Source organism: Oncorhynchus clarkii, chromosome 16 (assembly GCF_045791955.1).
Source record: "Oncorhynchus clarkii lewisi isolate Uvic-CL-2024 chromosome 16, UVic_Ocla_1.0, whole genome shotgun sequence".
Lineage (NCBI taxonomy): Eukaryota > Metazoa > Chordata > Actinopteri > Salmoniformes > Salmonidae > Oncorhynchus > Oncorhynchus clarkii.
Window position 1 is genome coordinate 32,734,818 of NC_092162.1, and position 19,211 is coordinate 32,754,028.

Consider the following 19,211-nt stretch of genomic DNA (forward strand, 5'->3'; position numbering starts at 1 on the left):
TTTAGCTGGCTAACTGCTAGCTCAAGTTGTTATAAATCTGACTTGAATGATGTGGATTGTTCTAATATCACATTGCCACTGGCAGTACTTTTCTTATTACATACTTTGTATAGGTTCTCTTTCTATTGGGATATGATGACCATGAGTTTCACAGGATAGAACTCTGACATCAATTCACCTCACATGAATAAAGTTATGGGATAAATCATAGATACAATCAGTCACTCTGCTCAATTTGACATACATCTAAGACTTTGGAACTACAGTATAGGGACAATTTTTGCAGAAATGACTGCATTGATGTTTATACAGTAGTATGTTTGTTTGTAGGTCAGCAAGTGTTGTTTTAGACTAGTCACAAGAAATGTGTAAGCAAATAAAAAATATCAATACTTGATCTACAGCCATGCAGAATCTAACCTATTGAAGGCCACCACCTATACTCAAAATGTCCCAAGTCTCCAGACTTCGAAACCCATTAAAACTAGTAGCCCGTGTTGTGGCTGCCTCCACACTTCCAGAGTATTTGTCTACCTCTTCTTCCCCAGACTCGGTACAGAAGGCCCTCTTTACATCCTAAAACACCTTTCTAGGCAGCGGTGACGTGAGCCAATAAGATCCTAATACTCTGTCATTTACAGTAGGGCATTCCTCCAAGGAGTCTGCAGTGCCTTCAGACATGAGATACATCTCAATGAGGTTGCTCTCATATCTTATGCTGGCCTAAGAACACAGAGTAAAGGAGAGCAATATGGTGAATACCTACCACAAAAAAAGGCTTTTCACACTACTGAGCCACACCAAACAAAGCTGTACTGAGATGACCTGGTCTGTGAAATGTCATAATTAATTTCAATATTTTGTATGTGCCACAACTGCGATATTCTAAAAACGAACCATTGGTGACTTAAGGGTCTCCCTGTAGCAGGGTTCCTCAACTGGCAGCCTGCGGTTTAATTTGGCACCCTAGGTTTTTTGGTAGAATTTATTGTTGGACATTAAACACTAGGAAATCAGCTTCAAGTGATTTTAATTTGGGAAATATGTTCAAGTATTTCCATCATATACAAATGTAAGCAAGGTTTGAAATTATTATGTTTTAGTCAAATATTATATATGTTTGGGTTTCTTGCGGTCAATTTGCAGTCTACAAATTATTTGTAATTATGTTCCGGCCCCCTGACCACCCTCTCTCAAGAAAACAAAAGGTCCCGCAGCTGAATCTAGTTGAGTATCCCTGCCCTATAGCCTACAATGATCGTCCGAGAAAGCACTGAGGTGGCTACAGTATGAGACAACACCAGGAAATAGTACAAATCTGTATAACAGCCACTTCGGTACATGAAGACAAAAATAACCTTTTTCACCCTGACATAAAGAATGTGATTAATTCATAAATCATTTTTAAAAAATGCTGCACACAATGTATTACCAAAGATGGCAGTGACCCATTGAGAGAAGGTGCAACATACAGGAGCAGCTGAGCTGTGCAGCAACTAATTAAAACACAAATGATGCGCCTGGAGACTTTTCTCTTAACAGTGCGTCACCATCGCTTGAAAACTTTAAGTGGCGCCGCAACTGACCCTTATGGAACTCCAGATAGATTCCAGGGCTTGTCAGTGACTGTGATCCCAGTGATAAGCACAGGTCTGATGGCCAATGGATTTTTCCACTGTGGGGGAAGATGGCCTGATAGGTAGTTTATAAGTGTGGGCCAGGTTCCCAGAGCCAGTCAAATGTGGAAAACTCGGACCGGGACCTCGTGGAATGCCCCTGTATCCGGCACACCTGGACACCTTACTGCCTTACACAGCCAGCCTGAGCATGCATGCCCTCATTTTAGTACCAGGCAACAGGGAATCTTAAGTCGTTCTGGACTACTCAAGCATTGGAAAGTTTAAGTCGTACAATATGAGAATATATTGTATGTATAGAATAAGTGAAAATAACAACACCTTTGTATTATATCTTCTAAAACATTTTAAAGTGTTAGTTATTTAAAAAAATAGGATGGATACATCTAAATGATTTACAAAACAAAAGGATCTTTATTTTGAAGAGCAATGTCAAGGCACAAGACAGAGGTTTCTGCTTTCTCTTTCCCAGAGACCTATGTTGTTTGCCATGGGTTTGCTTCTCTACATATGGTATGTCAAGCTTCCACAAACGTATCACCAAGCTCAGAGCAATGCCTAAACCTCCACAGCAGATTTACTAAACACTGGTGTGTCCATAATGTTATTTGGAGGGGGTGGGGGAAACCGGTCCCTCTGGTCCTGACAATGGCTAAGCATAGCACATTTACCACTTGTCCATTTTCCATACAACTTAATCTGATGCATGTCATCTGCAGAGACACATTTAGTGTGGGTGTTGACTTACCCAAAATTCCACCGTTTTCCAGAAATCCTGGTTGGACGATTCCTGAAACCTGAGAATTTTGGGAAAGATACCCTTACATTTTGCAACCCACGCTATGGCAATTCTACAAACAAATACCCCCCCAAAGTAACAACTATTTATCTTGTTCTAGACCAAATGTAACAGCTTATCATTTTATCCTTTATAGTACATGTAGCAAATCATACAAATAACATTTCATAAAAATAAAAACTCTTACATAAAACAAGGCAAAAAACATGACACAAACATAACAAGGAATGCTTAGTGTATACAGTCCATTCGGAAAGTATTCAGACCCCTTGACTTTTTCCACATTTTGTTACGTTACAGCCTTATTCTAAAATGGATGAAAAATCATTTTTCCATCATCAATCTAAACACAATACCCCATAATGACGCACTTGTGATCTCATACCAAAGGGTTGAGAATACTTCTATAAATAAGGTATCGGTTTCTTTTTTTAAATAAATTAGCAAAAATGTATGGGGTAGTGAGGATTTTATTTTTTAGATCCATTTTAGAATAAGGCTGTAACGTAACAAATGTGGAAAGTATTCAGACCCCTTAACTTATTTCACATTTTGTTGTGTTACAGCCTGAATTCAAAATTGATAAAAAAAAAAAAATGCCCTTCAGACACAATACCCCATAATGACAAAGTGAAAGTTTTTATCCATTTTTGCAAATTAAGTACAAAAACCTCATTTACATAAGTATTCACACCCCTGAGTCAATACATGTTAGAATCAGCATTGGCAGGGATTACAGCGGTGAGTCTTTCTCAGTAAGTCTCGGAGCTGTGCACACCTGGATTTACAATATTTGCACATTATTCTTTTTTTAAATTCTTTATGCTCTGAAGCAGGTTGTTGATAATTGCTAGAAAGCCCTTTTCAAGTCTTGTATTAGATTTTGCCTGTGCAAATTTTTTGGGGGGTCTTTGCCGATGACAAGCATACCCATAACATAATGCAGCCTCCACTATGAAGAGTGGTACTCAGTAATGTGTTGTCCTGAAATACAAAGCGTTAACTTCTTTGCCACATTTTTTTTGCAGTTTTACTTAAGTGCCTTGTTCTGTACAGGTTTCCTTCTTTTCACTCTGTCATTTAGGTTAGTATAGTGGAGTAACTGCAATGTTTATGATCCCTCCTCAGATCTCCTGTCACATCCATTACACTCTGCTACGGTTTTAAAGTCACCATTGGCCTCATGGTGAAATCCCTGAGCGGTTTCCTTCCTCTCCGGTAACTGAGATAGGAAAGACGCCTGAATCTTTGTAGTGACTGGGTGTCCAAAGTGTAATTAATAACTTCACCATGCTTAAAGGGATATTCAACATCTGCTTTTTACCCAGCTACCAATAGATACTCCTCAACTGATTTAGGCTAGCTGATTTAGTTATTGACTCAAGACATTTCAGGCTGTAACACAACAAAGTATGGAAAAAGTCAAGCGTTGTGAATACTTTCTGAAGGCACTTTATGTGCCATCATGGTTTGTCATGAATTGATTCCCTTTACATCAATCTTTACTATTTATAAAAAAGCTGCACTGGCCTCATCATCATGTTTAAGCACATGTTAAAAAGGTAGTCTGCAATATAACATCACCATACACAGCAAGGGTGTAACCGTACATGTATTTGTACCAAACCGTCCACACTGTGAACCCAAATTAAAATACGTTAAAATGTTTTTATTTACAACATAAAAACACTAGGCCTATAGACTATGCCTATGCTGCATTGTAGGCCTACGCCTCGAGTAAATCTGATCTGAAAAAACATTTCAGGCTATTCCGTTATAACAAGTAGAGTCTATGTCCACATTGTAATTAATTGTAATCTTATTTTTGAGCATTTCAAAATTTTGTGAGGCACAGCAAAGAATTTGTTCTGCATAATGGCAAGTGGTGGGGTCAACAAACCAGAATTAGAGGATCCTCCATCATCATTTAGATCTCAAGTTTGAGAACATTTTGGTTTCCTCCCAGTAAATTACAACCGCAATGGATAGAGAGTTGTGGATAACAATGTCACCTATGCAGTTGCCAACACCTCAAATATGTTGGCACATTTACGCCGACATCACTCCAGTATACCGGCGCAAGACAGAAACACAAAGAAACAATGTCTCCCCTCTAAATTCAAGCAGCTAAATCTGACCGGGACAAATAAATTACAAGAGTGATAGGTAGGCTAAGTGTATATATTTTTTTAACCGTCTTTGGTTTATAGCCACGGATATGCACCCATTCTCAGTAGTTGAGAATAGCGGGTTTCAGAACCTCGTGAAAGTGATCGAGCCATGTTACGAACTTCCCTCTTGCACCCGTTTCAGTAAACAGGTCATACCCGCTCTATATAAGCAGGCCAAAGCCAACGTTTTCAATAAATTGGCCAATGCACCCTGTGTTGCACTTAATTGTGACAGCCCATCACCTTACCCTGGAGTGGGAAATGTACTGTGCTACAGACACGGCCCCTTTACGAGAGCTACAAGTGTGCATCTGGCACTGAAGGAGGCAGAGTCATGGTGCATTTGTTACCAAGTGGGAAGTGGGAATTTACCACATACTACTGGGAAAAATCCACTTGAACGGCCCTCTAACTGGTAATGAATTACTTGTGGGAAATTTGTCGATCATCCTGAGCAACCACTTCTCGCACATGGATGGTGACCTCTGTAGTCACCTATGACGGAAATGGCCACTTAAGAGAATCTTTGGCAGTTAAATGCAACAAAAAATTCATTATATAAAAAAAAAACCATTACAGCATCTATTACTGAGGTTTTGAAACTATCATTTGTTTACACGCATGATAGCTGTACTTTTAGTTTATGATTGACGCAGCTTGTTGGCCATTAGTCAATCAGCGTTTCTCAACGAGATCCAATCACATGAATGCAGCCAACTGCTATTTATTTATGGACTTGAAAACTGGTAAATTCCCACCTCCCACATGGTTACAAACACAGCATCAGAGTGGAAACTTGAGACTCAACATAATAATCCTGTCACAACCGACAATGCCAGGAAGATTGTGAATGGCATTTAATTTTCCTGTTATACTGAGACCGAACCATGACCCCAAAACCACAATATGTACTGAAGCGTGGGTTTGGTGAACCATTACACCCCTAATAGACAGTGGGCAAACGCCCTACTTACACACATCAACTTAGCACAGACATTACTGGCTTTCCCAATGTATGTTCAAAACAACTGGGAACTCGAAAATCTCTGACTTTCGACTTCAGTGAGTACAAGACAACTGGGAACCAGGAAAATTTGTTTTGAACGGTCATCCAAGTGGGGAACTCGGGCCTCTTTCAGGAGCCTTGACTTTCCGACCTGAAGATCACTGACGTCCTGATTTGACCTTGTTTTTCCCTGAGTTCCCAGTCTTGAAAGCACCATTACACCATCTCTTGAGTTGTGTGATAATGTCATATTGCATATTCTACCTTTAAAGTACTACCAACCCAACCTACATGGATGGGGAAACTAGCCAGAAAGTCACCACATTATTGGTTCCCTGCAATGTGAATCTACAAGGTGAACAACGCCAACATTTCCACAAAGATTTTACAGAGGTACTTAATACTGACAAACAAATGTTCACCCTTTTCTGTCTAGAAAATATGCTGGACCTTTCTTGGTCCCACACCCTCGTAACTCAAAATTAAAACTAAAAAACCTTGGTCGATTCTATCCAGTCTTGACATACACCATATTCCTCCATCTTCCTCTGTCCTTTCGAAACACACCCATAACATTGCTGCCTGAATATTTGTGAGATGAACTGTCTTCTGTTAAGCTTAACATATGCGAGTGCAATTGTGTATTTGTGTGTTAATGCAGCTCCACACATATGCCTAGGTTAGAAATAGTCCGCAATGTGACATCTTGATAACACTGCAGGAAAAACCTACTTTGATCGAAACCCTTGGCGGCACAGTGAAATGTTCTTTTCGCAAATATATAGTATAATACATTTAAATACACAGAGAACATAAAATTCAAATGTACAGTCAGAAGTCAAAACAGGAGTGTTACAGTGATAAAGATGAGAAAGTCGGTCTGTTGGTAAAGCGTGGACACTTGGGATACAGTCTTGGGCTGTAGAGGCTCCGGAGCAGAAAAAAGTAATCCTTTAACCTCTCGTTACAGAGGTGTGTGCCCATCGTGTCGTACAGAGTGTGGGGGAATGGATAAGACATGGAAAAGTATGGTACAGGTCCAGTTGAAGGAGGGATTGCAAGACCTGGGCGACTCTTGACGGCTTTAAAGACTGGACTCTGGAGCTCAAATGGTGATGTAATGCTGTCTGAGTTTCCCCAAGAGGAACTCGTGGGTTAAATTGTGTCGTGTGATTATTCCCACAATCTGAAAGAGAAGGTACAGGGAGCGACATCATGGAGCAGACTGCTTTCTCCACTCTAGAAAGACTCAAAAATAATTAATTAGCTACAGTAGTTAGCTACTGAGCTATTCCTCTGCGTAGTGCTTCTAAGCAAAAGCAAATATCTTAGACTGTTTGCCAACAATTCTTTTTTTTTTTTTTTAAGTGGTGTTAGTCCCTTGAAGCTGAGTGTTGATTATTCATGCAGGTTTAGAATGTAACAATATGGACCTTTAATACGTACTACATTAAGTACATAAAATGTGTATTTTGACAAGGCCACTTTTTATGTTATTAAAATGTCACCATTAATAAGCATTAAGGCTATAGTGGCCAACACAGCTTGGTGTCAGTTAATATAATTCCTCATCTGGGTTGTATTGATAAGCCATCAATCCTAAGAAAACTGACTGAAACAGGGAGGGACTACCTGAACTTGTCCAATAAGAAATGCTTATTTTCCATTTCCGTTGCAAACCATTTTGAAATGGTGTGCCCTAATGCAGTGATTTTTTATTTATTCTGGTCCCGGGGACCCAAAGGGCTGCACATTTGTTTTTGGCCAGAGCACAACACACCTGATTCCACTAATCAAAAGTTTGAGGAGTTGATTAGTAGAATCTGGTGGGTGGTACTAGGTCAAAAACAAAGGACCAGGAATTTAGAAACACTGCCCTACTGAATATGACCCAGGCCACAGAGAGGAAACAGGAAGTTAAGGAGTGGGAATTTTAACCCCTTGCGGTGCAACTCACCTCTCCTACTGCGTTGACCACAGGCAGGTGTCGAAGGCCCATGGTCCTGAACAGGTTAAACACTTGGGACACATGTGTGTTTGGGGACACTGTGTAGGGGGAAGGGTTCATGTACGGGGTGACGTCCTGAAAGGGAAAGAAGATGATCACTTACTATCACAAACATGTAACCAGGTAGTAACAACAAAAAGCCTCAACACTTGAGGAAAATTGTTCCTTTTAGGTGACAAAGCACAAACGTGACGCTCTTAAAGAAACGATGTACAATTTAATGCAATGCGTAGAAACCTAATATTCCACAATTACTCTAATTTCAATGACATGTATTTCTATCAATATTATATATATATATATTTTTTAATAAATGTATTTACAGGGTTACATATTAGTTTCTATAGCACAACATGTGCTTCAGAAGTAGCTATATTTCATATAGGCTAGGGGTATGAAACTACACTGAACAAAAATATAAAATCCAACAATTTCAAAGACTTTACTGAGTTAAAGTTCATAAAAGGAAATCAGTCAATTTAAATACATTATTTAGGCCATAATCTATGGATTTCACATGGCTGGGAATACAGAGATGCATCGGTTGGTCACAGATATACTACATGGTCAAAAGTATGTGGACACCTGCCCGTGGAACATCTCATTCCAAAATCATCTGCATTGATATGGAGTTGGTCCCCCCCTTTGCTGCTGTAACAGCCTCCACTCTTCTGGGAAGGCTTTCCACTAGATGTTATAACATTGCTGCAGGGACTTGCTTCCATTCAGCCACAAGAGCATTAGTGAGGTCGGGTACTGATGTTGAGCGATTAGACCTGGCTTGCAGTCGTTGTTCCAATTCAGCCTCAAAGTTTGAGGGTGTTGAGGTCAAGGCTCTGTGCAGGCCAGTCAAGTTCTTCCACACCGATCTCGACAAACCATTTCTGCACGGGGGCATTGTCATGCTGAAACAGGAAAGGGCCTTCCCCCAAACTGTTGCCACAAAGTTGGAAGCACAGAATCGTCTAGAATGTCATTGTATGCTGTAGAGTTAAGATTTCCCTTCACTGGAACTAAGGGGCATCCACCAAACTTTACAGTTTGTACTATGCATTGGGGCAGGTAGCGTTCTCCTGGCATCCACCAGATGGTGAAGCATGATTCATCACTCCAGAGAACGCGTTTCCACTACGTTGTTCACAACGTTATCAGCAACAAACCGTTCGCCAACACAACGGCATACACGCTGTCTGCCATCTGCCTGGTACAGTTGAAACTGGGATTCATCTGTGGAGAGCATACTTCTCCAGCATGCCAGTGGCCATCGAAGGCAAGCATTTTCCAACTGAAGTTGGCTACGATGGCGAACTGCAGTCAAGTCAAGACCCTGGTGAGGACGAGCACCCAGATGAGCTTCCCAGAGAAGGTTTCTGACAGTTTGTACATAAATTATTTATGTACAAACCCACAGTTTCATCAGCTGTCTAGGTAGCTGGTCTAAGACGATCCCACAGGTGAATGTGGAGGTCCTGGGCTGGCGTGGTTACACGTAGTCTGCGGTTGTGAGACCAGTTGGACGTACTGCCAAATTCTCTAAAACAACGTTGGAGGCAGCTTATGGTAGAGAAATTAACATTAAATGATCTGGCAACAGCTCTGGTGGACATTCCTGCAGTCAGCATGCCAACTGCATATCTCAAAACATGAGACATCTGGGACATTATGTTGTCACAAAACTGCACATTTTAGAGTGGCCTTTTATTGTCGCCAGCACAAGGTGCAGCTGTGTAATGACCATGCTGTTCAAATCAGCTTCTTGATGTGCCACACCTGTCAGGTGGATGGATTATTTTGGCAAAGGATAAATGCTCACTAACAGGGATGCAAACTAATTTGGCACAATTTGAGAGAAATAAACTTTTTGTGCACATGGAACATTTCTGGGATCTTGTATTTCAGCTCATGAAACCAACACTTTACATGTTACGTAAAAAAAATTACATAAATTGTAGATTCAGCCATGAACTGAATTTTGGCGAAGAGAATGGTCACGGGACCCCCAAAAAATTATGATAATTTTTACACTACAAACTGCAGCCAGACGGAAGCCACTGCTCAGTAAAAAGGCATATGACAACCAGCTTGGAATTTGTCAAAAGGCACCTAAAGGACTCTGACCATGAGAAACAAGATTTTCTGGTATGATGAAACTAAGATTGAACTCTTTGGCCTGAATGCCAAGAATCTCATCTGGAGGAAACCAGGCACCGCTCATTATCCGGCCATTACCATCCCTACGGTGAAGCAGGGTAGTGGCAGCGTCATGCTGTGGGGATGTCTTTCAGCGGCAGGGACTGGGAGACTAGTCAGGATCGAGGGAAAAACGAAAGGAGCAAAGTACAGAGAGATCCTTGATGAAAACCTGCTCCAGAGCGCTCAGGACCTCAGACTGTCCAACAGGACAATGACCCTAAACACACAGCCAAGACAAGCCAGGAGTGGCTTCGGGACAAGTCTCTGAATGTCCCTGATTGGCCCAGCCAGAGCCTGGAGTTGAACCCAATCAAACATCTCTGGAGAAACCGAAAAATAACTGTTCAGCAACGCTCCCCATCCAACCTGATAGAGCTTGAGAGGATCTGCAGAGAATGGGGGAAAAACTCCCCAATTACTGGTGTTCCAAGCTTGTAGCATCATACCTGAGAAGACTCGAGGCTGTAATCACTGCCAAATGTTCTTCAACAAGGTATTGAGGAAAGGGTCTGAATACTTATGGAAATGTGATACTTCTGGGTTTTTTTTAATACATTTGCAAAAACCTGTTTTTACAGGTATGGGGTATTGTGTGTAGATTGATAAGGGAAATATTTAATACATTTTAGAATAAGGCTGTAACGTAACAAAATGTGGAGAAGTCAAGGGGTCTGAATACTTTCCGAATGTACTGTAGGTTATATCTCAATCTACTTTTTTAAAAATCGTATTTTCTGCTGCTCATAAATGTTATGTTCCTAACTTTTTCAAGTTGGGCGCACCAGTGCTACCAATGAAAATGTTTAATTTAGAGCCCCGATTGTAAGTGCAGCAGTAGCTGTAGATGTGTGATGGACTGGGTCGTACCACTATCATGCGGGGATTGAGAAGGGCCAAGTCTAGGTCATGGATGTCTGGGAAACGGGGGTAGTCCTCCGTCATCTCAGCGTACGACAGTCTCGGCTGCGTGGCACTCTATGTGGACACAGACAGACAAATAAAAGGCGCACAAACATACACACACGAGAAGATGTGTAGAAACACTACACACACACACACACTGACTAACTCCTAGGTGGTATTCATTAGTGCACAGCACACAGTGGCAAAACGTAGCAAAACGTTTCGCAACAGAGAACAAAAACGAGAGTTCATGTGGTTCCTTCATGTTTCAGTACGTTTTATTCAATTTGTTGCCTAATGAATACGATGTGCAAGTGACATCGTCCTACGTCACACTTCCGGGTCCTTTCCCCTAATCTTTTGATTGGGCTTGACGATTATATCATAACATTAGTGAAAATCCGGTCATTTAAGATACATATAAAATCATTTTTGCATTTGAGGATTAATTTATTACGTTTTTGCGCTCAAGACCTTATGTTTTTCACATTGAATACCATTCAAAAAGGAAAATGACATGCCACTGACATACCTCATACTAGGAATTGCCAGGGACATCACTATATAATATTTCCACAATACTTAAGTGCGATTCTTTATGTACCACAATTCTATATGTATTGTGATTTGATACTGCAATTTTATTGTGATTCGATGTTCAAAAAACTGGCTCACTGCAGGTCTTACTACATGCCACTACAGAGGCATGAGAAAACAAGTTTTAATAAGTCATAGAAATAAAATGGCCGATGGATAACAAACCATAGGATGAGAAATACTGGAGTTTTGGCACAGGTAGAGCCGATTAGCACCAGCTAACAAAAATGTAATTAATACTTTGAGTCAGAGAATCGAATGCAAAAATAATATTGCAATACTCTCCTGTATCAATATTTCCCCCCAAACACTAATGATTACGACCCTGTGGGTTGGGAGTTGGGCCACTGACCGACTGGTTCTCTGCGTAGCAGACGCCACGGATCAGCAGGTTGACCAGCTGAGAGCGCAGGATGATGCCGTGGAAGGTCAGAGGTCGGAACCGCTCCTCCATGGTCCACTCCTCGCTAGGGGACTGGTCTGGGTACAGGTTAGGGTAGGGTGCATGTCTACAAACATACACACAGCCATAGAAACGTTAGAACAGCACTTTCTCCAAATAGAAACACCGGACTGACTCATTACAGTGTCTCCATCGATTACAACGTGTGCAAAGTTTATTAATAGTTCATTTCAGAAGAATGATTTTTTTTAAATCTAAATTTGACCCAAGTCAAAGTTACAGGGGATAGGATGGTTACATGGTTGGTGTTGTAAAAAATGGATGGGGTCAAGTCAGGTGTGAGAATGAAGGTGTGCGTATGTATGAGGCTTACCTCCTCTCCAGCATCTGCTGCAGCATGTCCTGGCCCTCCTCCATAGCAGGCACCACGGCCGCCAGCTGGTCGTCACACACGTTGCGCAGCTCACTGGACGGGTATGACTTCATGGACTGGCAGCGCCGCCGCTGCTCCCCGGCCCGCGTCAGCACGCTTGCTTTCTGAGGAGGTTGTTGGCGGAGAAGGCAGGGTTACACATGCTCCACAGACACACCTTCCTGTTCATATAAATGGAAATCATTTTACAGTAAAAGACAGTCTGTGCATCACTGTTCCCTACATTCCCTAATGTAATTACTGACACTGCCCTAACACATAAATAGATGTGACTAGACTTTTTATTAACATGTCACAAAGGGCTTTACAGTAACAATACTAGAAGGAGGGGAGCAAGGAAGGATAAACAACATTTTACAATTATTGGAAACACGGCCAAACTAAGTGGCCTTTATCGGTAGCCCCAACCTATGCATTATACAGTAGAACAGGGTTCTGATTACTCCTGGTGGCAGTTCGTGGTATGGCAAGGGCACCTTCAGCAGAGGTGTATTCATTTGTCACAGACTGTAGCAAAACGTTTGGCCTGAGGATCCAAATGGAAAACGTTTTGTAATGAAAACAAGAGTTTCTATTGGATAAAACCAGGTAGCTCCCTCCAAGTTTCGTTATGTTTGCATATTTTCGGGTCCTAGAGTAACCAGGCAAAACGTTTTGCTACGATCTACAACTAATGCATACACCCCAGGACACAACATAGTGAAATGTTAAGATAGAAATAGGTTCAGTAGAACAAACATCTCTGACATGTAGAATAAAGGATCATGTCAGTTCTATTCATGCAATTTCCATCTGCACGTTGCCCTGGCTCCTACCTTGAAGCGGATGTTGTTGCTGATGAGGATGTTGCCCTTCATGAACTCCCGTTCGTTGTCCCTGTTCTCGGTGACCACGGGGAAGGCATGGTAGACGGTGGTGCGCAGGATGCTCACCAGGGACTGGATGCGCGTATGTGGGTACACGTACGTCAGGTTGGGCTCCATGATGTCACTGGCCGTCAGTCTGGGGGACAAACACGTACCAGGGTTAGGGTCAGTCAATTCAGGAAGCAAAATTCCAATTCAATCATTCAAAAAAGGTAACCTATTTTCAAGTAAAAAGGAAAAGCTTTTTTTATGTATGCTTTTTTTTAAACCCATCAACAGATTACACAGTTGGTTAAAGGCTGAAAAGAGCCACATATATACAGAATATGCGTGTATACGGAAGAGAAATGTGCTAGTTGTAAGTGGGTTTGGATACAATGACCACTGATCTTTATTATCAGAAATGTAGTATTATTTTCTTACTTGTCCATCTCGACCTCTGTCTCCCACTCCAGCAGTGGCACTCCTCTCAGATGAATGTGGATGTCATAGATGCCCTTATTGAAGAAATCCCCCGTCCACTTGGCCACCTGAGCATACGCACACACACATAATCCTGTAAGTACCAACTCTGATGCAAGTCTACTAAATTGTGAATGTAAGTTCAAATCAATGAGGTGTACTTTACCATGAGGGTTATCATAATGGGCAAGCCGTAGGTGATCTCATTGGTCGATTCGATGAGAATGACAGTCAGGCTGATGGTCATCCGGACCACACCTCCCAGGAAGGCGGCTGCACCAATCAGAGCGAAGGTCCCAGAGTAGATGTCCATCCCCAGGTTGCTGTGGCAACAGAACAGCCAAAAAGGAACCAACCAGGAAAAGCAGGATCAGTCGAAACAGTAAGTGTCAACATTAGGAAAGGTTTTAGCAAATGATGGGGGAGAAATCTTATACTATACTTCCTAAAAGTGGTCAGTTCGATAGCGATTACTAAGGAAAGACTCTAAGGCTTATTGCTAGCACTGTCCGCTCAAACTGCATTATTTTCTTATACCTAAGACCACCACAAATCTATGTAAACCAACTGTAAATCAACATATTAATCATGTTGTTTTGATAAGACAATAGGACAACAATCAGTCGTATATTGCACAAATCTGGCCTTTATGGAAGAGTGGCAAGAAGAAAGACATTTCTTAAAGATATCCATAAAAAGTGTTGTTTAAAGTTTGCCACAAGCCACCTGGGAGACACACCAAACATGTGGAAGAAGGTGCTCTGGTCAGATGAAACCAAAATGGAACTTTTTGGCAACAATGCAAAACGTTATGTTTGGCGTAAAAGAAACACAGCTGAACACACCATCCCCACTGTCAAACATGGTGGTGGCAGCATCATGGTTTGGGCCTGCTTTTCTTCAGCAGGGACAGGGAAGATGGTTAAAATTATTGGGAAGATGGATGGAGCCAAATACAGGACCATTCTGGAAGAAAACCTGATGGAGTCTGCAAAAGACCTGAGACTGGGACGGAGATTTGTCTTAGAACAAGACAATGATCCAAAACATAAAGCAAAATCTACAATGGAATGGTTCAAAAATAAACATATCCAGGTGTTAGAATGGCCAAGTCAAAGTCCAGACCTGAATCCAATCGAGAATCTGTGGAAAGAACTGAAAACTGCTGTTCACAAATGCTCTCCATCCAACCTCACTGAGCTCGAGCTGTTTTGCAAGGAGGAATGGGAAAAAATTTCAGTCTCTCGATGTGCAAAACTGATAGAGACATACCCCAAGCGACTTACAGCTGTAATCGCAGCAAAAGGTGGCGCTACAAAGTATTAACTTAAGGGGGCTGAATAATTTTGCACGCCCAATTTTTCAGTTTTTGATTTGTTAAAAAGGTTTGAAATATCCAATAAATGTCGTTCCACATCATGATTATGTCCCACTTGTTGTTGATTCTTCACAAAAAAATACAGTTTTATATCTTTATGTTTGAAGCCTGAAATGTGGCAAAAGGTTGCAAAGTTCAAGGGGGCCGAATACTTTCGCAAGGCACTGTATATATATCTCACAGTAGTTTGGTACTGGGAAAGTAGTTGGGAGATTTCCTAACCAACAGATTTCAAATCATAGAAACCAGATCCATATACAGGGCCTTCAGAAAGTATTCATACCCCTTGACTTATTCCACATTTTGTTGTGTTACAGCCTGAATTCAAAATGGATCTACACAAAATACCCCACAATGACAGTAAAAATTTGTTTAGAAATGTTTGCAAATACCTCATTTACATAAATATTCAGACCCCTTTGCTATGACACTCCAAATTGAGCTCAGGTACATCCAATTTCCTTTGATCATCCTTGAGGAGATGTCACTACAACTTGGGAGTCCACCTGTGGCTAAATTGGACAGGACTTAGAAAGAAACATCTTTGACAATGCATAGCTGACAGTGCATGTCAGAGCAGAAACTATACCATAAAATCCAAGGAAATGTCTGTACAGTTGAAGTCGGAAGTTTACATACACCTTAGCCAAATACATTTAAACTCAGTTTTTTTTACAATTCCTGACATTTAATCCTAGTAAAAATGCCCTGTCTTAGGTCAGTTAGGATCACCACTTTATTTTAAGAATGTGAAATGTCAGAATAATAGTAGAGAGAATTATTTATTTTAGCTTTTATTTCTTTCATCACATTCCCAGCGGGTCAGACGTTTACATACACTCAATTAGTATTTAGTTACATTTTTACTTGGGTCAAACATTTCGGGTAGCCTCCCACAAGCTTCCCACAATAAGTTGGGTGAATTTTGGCCCATTCCTCCTGACAGAGCTGGTGTAACCGAGTCAGGTTCAGGCCTCCTTGCTCTCACACGCTTTTTTTCAGTTCTGCCCACAAATGTTCTATGGGATTGAGGTCAGGGCTTTGTGATGGCCACTCCAATACCTTGACTTTGTTGTCCTTAAGCCATTTTGCCACAACTTTGGAAGTATGCTTGGAGTCATTGTCCATTTACGACCAAGCTTTAACTTCCTGACTGATGTCTTGAGATGTTGCTTCAATATATCAATATAATTTTCCTTCCTCATGACGCCATCTATTTTGTGAAGTGCACCAGTCCCTCCTGCACCTTGAAATACATCCATAGGTACACCTCCAATTGACTCAAATGGTGTCAATTAGCCCATCAGAAGCTTCTAAAGCCACAACATAATTTTCTGGAATTTTCCAAGTGGTTTAAAGGCACAGTCAACTTAGTGTATGTAAACTTCTGACCCACTGGAATTTTGATACAGTGAATGCTAAGTGAAATAATCTGTCTGAAAACAATTGTTGGAAAAATGACTTGTGTCATGCACAAAGTAGATGTACTAACCGACTTGCAAAAACTATCGTTTGTTCACGAGAAATTTGTGGAGCCGTTAAAAAAAAAGAAGGGTTTTAATGACTCCAACCTAAGTGTATGGAAACTTCCAACTTCAACTGTAGATCTCTGAGATAGAACTGTGATGAAGCATATACAGTGCTGTGAAAAAGTAATTGCCCCCTTCCTGATTTTTTTTTTTTTGCACATTTGTCACACTTAAATGTTTCAGATCATCAAACAAATGTTAATATTACACAAAAGATAACCCAAGTAAACACTAAATGCAGTTAAGTGATCATTTGATTTATTAAGGGAAAAAAAGCAAAGTAATTGCCCCCCCTTGTTAAATCATGAATTTACTGTGGTTAATCACATTTTTTGGAAAGCTGAGTTCAATTTCACTAGCCACACCCAGGCCTGATTACTGCCAGACCTGTTGAATCAAGAAATCACTTAAATAGAACCTGTCTGACAAAGTGAAGTAGGCCAAAAGATCTCAAAAAGCAAGACATCATGCAGTGATCCAAAGAAATTCAGGAACAGATGAGAAACAAAGTAATAGACATCTATCAGTCTGGAAAGGGTTACAAAGCCATTTCTAAAGCTTTGGTACTCCAGCGAACCACTGCGAGAGCCATTATCCACAAATTGAGAAAATTTGGAACAGTGGTGAACCTTCCCAGGAGTGGCCGGCCTACCAAAATTACCCCAAGAGCGCAGCGACAACTCATCCAAGAGGTCACAAAGGCACCCACACCAACATCAAAAGAACTGCAGGCCTCACTTGCCTCAGTTAAGGTCAGTGTTCATGACTCAACCATAAGAAAGAGACTGGGCAAAAATGGCATCCATGGCAGAGTTCCAAGGCGAAAACCACTGCTGACCAAAAAGAACAAAGGCTCATCTCACTTTTGGCAAAAAACATCTTGATGATCCCCAAGACTTTTGGTAAAATATTCTGTGGACTGATGAGACAAAAGTTGAACTTTTTGGAAGGTGTAACATCTGGAATAAAAGTAACACAGCATTTCAGAAAAATAACATCATACCAACAGTCAAATATGGTGGTGGTAATGTCATGGTCGGGGGCTGCTTCAGGACATGAACGACTTGCTGTGATTGATGGAACCATGAATTCTGCTCTCTACCAAAAAATCCTGAAGGAGAATGTCCGACCAATAGTTTGTGACCTCAAGCTGAAGCGCACTTGGGTTCTGCAGCAGGACAATGATCCAAAACACACCAGCAAGTCCATCTCCGAATGGCTTTTTTTTTTTTAAATGAAGATTTTGGAGTGGCCTAGTCAAAGTGCGGACTTGAATCCGATTGAGATGCTGTGGCGTGACCTTAAAGGTGGTTCATGCTCAAACCCTCCAACGTGGCTGAATTAAAACAATTCTGCAAAGATGAGTGAGCCAAAATTCCTCCACAGCGACGTGTAAGACTCATTTCCAGTTATCGCAAACGCTTGATTGCTGAGGGTGGCACAACCAGTTATTAAGTTTAGGGGGCAATTACTTTTTCACATAGGGCCATGAAAGTTCGGATTGCTTTCCCACCCCCAAAAAATAAAATCATCACTTAACTCAAGTAAACACAAAATGCAGTTTCTTTGTGTCATATTTAAATTTGTTTGATGATCTGAAACATTTGTGTGACAAATGTGCAAAAAAAAAATTAAATAAGGAAGGAGCAAATACTTTTTCACAGCACGGCATCTGTGAAAGGGTATAAAACAACTTCTACAGTATTGAAAGTTTCCAAGTGCACAGTGGTCTCAATAATATGGAACTACCCAGACTATGCCTAGAGCTGGCCGTTCAACCAAACTGAGCAACCGGGCAAGAATGACCTTGGTTAGGGAGGTGACCAAGAACCCAATGACGAATGACAGAACTTCAGAGTTCCTTGGCTGAGATGGGAGAACTTGTCATAAGGACAACAGTCTCTACAGCAAACTCCAGGCATGCCCCTACCAATCTGGGCTTTATGGGAGATTTTCTCAGGAGTGGCTTCCGTCTGGCAAAAGGCACATGAGAGCATGCCTGGAGTTTGCAAAAAGGCACGTGACAGACAGAGCATGAGGCAAAATATTCTGTGGACAAAAATGTTACGATTTAGCCTGAATGTAAAGCACTATGTCTGGAGAAAACCAGGCATAGCTCACCACCCCTACCGTGAAGCATTGTGGTGGCAGCATCATGTTATGGGGATGCTTTTCAGCAGCAGGGACTGGGAGACTTGTAAGGATGGAGGGAACAATAAATGGAGCCAAATACAGCCAAATCCTTGAAGAGAACCTGCTTCAGAGTGCAAACGACCTTAGACTGGGGCAAAGATATATGTTCCAACAGGACAATGACCCAAAGCATACAGCCAAAGCAATGCTGTAATGGCTTCAGAACAAGAATGTGAAAGTCCTTGAGTGGTCCAGATAAATCCCAGACTTGAATCCCATTGTAAATATGTAGAAAGACTTGAAGATTGTTGTTCACTGCCACTCCCCATCTAACTTAGAGCTTAAGAAAATCCCCAAAACCAGATGTGCAAAACTGGTACAGACATACCCAAGACGACTCAAAGCTGTAATCGCCGCCAAAAGGTGCTTCTACTCAGGAGTGGGAATACTAAAGTAAATTGGATTTCTGTATTTCCTTTTCACTTCAACATTATGGGGTATTGTGTGTAAAATGTATATATATAACAACACAATGTGGGTCAAGGAGTATGAAAACTTTCTGAAGGGTTTATTTCTACTATTTTCTACATGATAGAATAATAGTAAAGATATCAAAACTATGAAAGAACACATATGGGATCACGTAGTAACCAAAAATGTGTGACACAAATCAAAATGTAAGTAGCCACCCTT

At 41.1% G+C, this 19,211-nt stretch overlaps 1 protein-coding gene across 1 annotated transcript in view; it reads right to left on the minus strand.

Annotated features, from left to right (window-relative positions):
- Positions 1-2,028: 2,028 nt before the first annotated feature.
- LOC139368325 (chloride channel 6) overlaps positions 2,029-19,211 on the minus strand; it is a 28,974-nt gene continuing 11,791 nt past the window's right edge. Inside the window, exons 15-22 of the mRNA XM_071107082.1 lie at positions 13,645-13,801; positions 13,440-13,546; positions 12,966-13,152; positions 12,091-12,254; positions 11,667-11,823; positions 10,682-10,789; positions 7,571-7,696; positions 2,029-6,799 (exon numbers count right to left, since the gene is read on the minus strand). Of these exons, the coding sequence (XP_070963183.1) occupies positions 6,719-6,799; positions 7,571-7,696; positions 10,682-10,789; positions 11,667-11,823; positions 12,091-12,254; positions 12,966-13,152; positions 13,440-13,546; positions 13,645-13,801 (1,087 nt within the window). The 3' untranslated portion in view covers positions 2,029-6,718. The remainder of the gene's footprint in view (positions 6,800-7,570; positions 7,697-10,681; positions 10,790-11,666; positions 11,824-12,090; positions 12,255-12,965; positions 13,153-13,439; positions 13,547-13,644; positions 13,802-19,211) is intronic.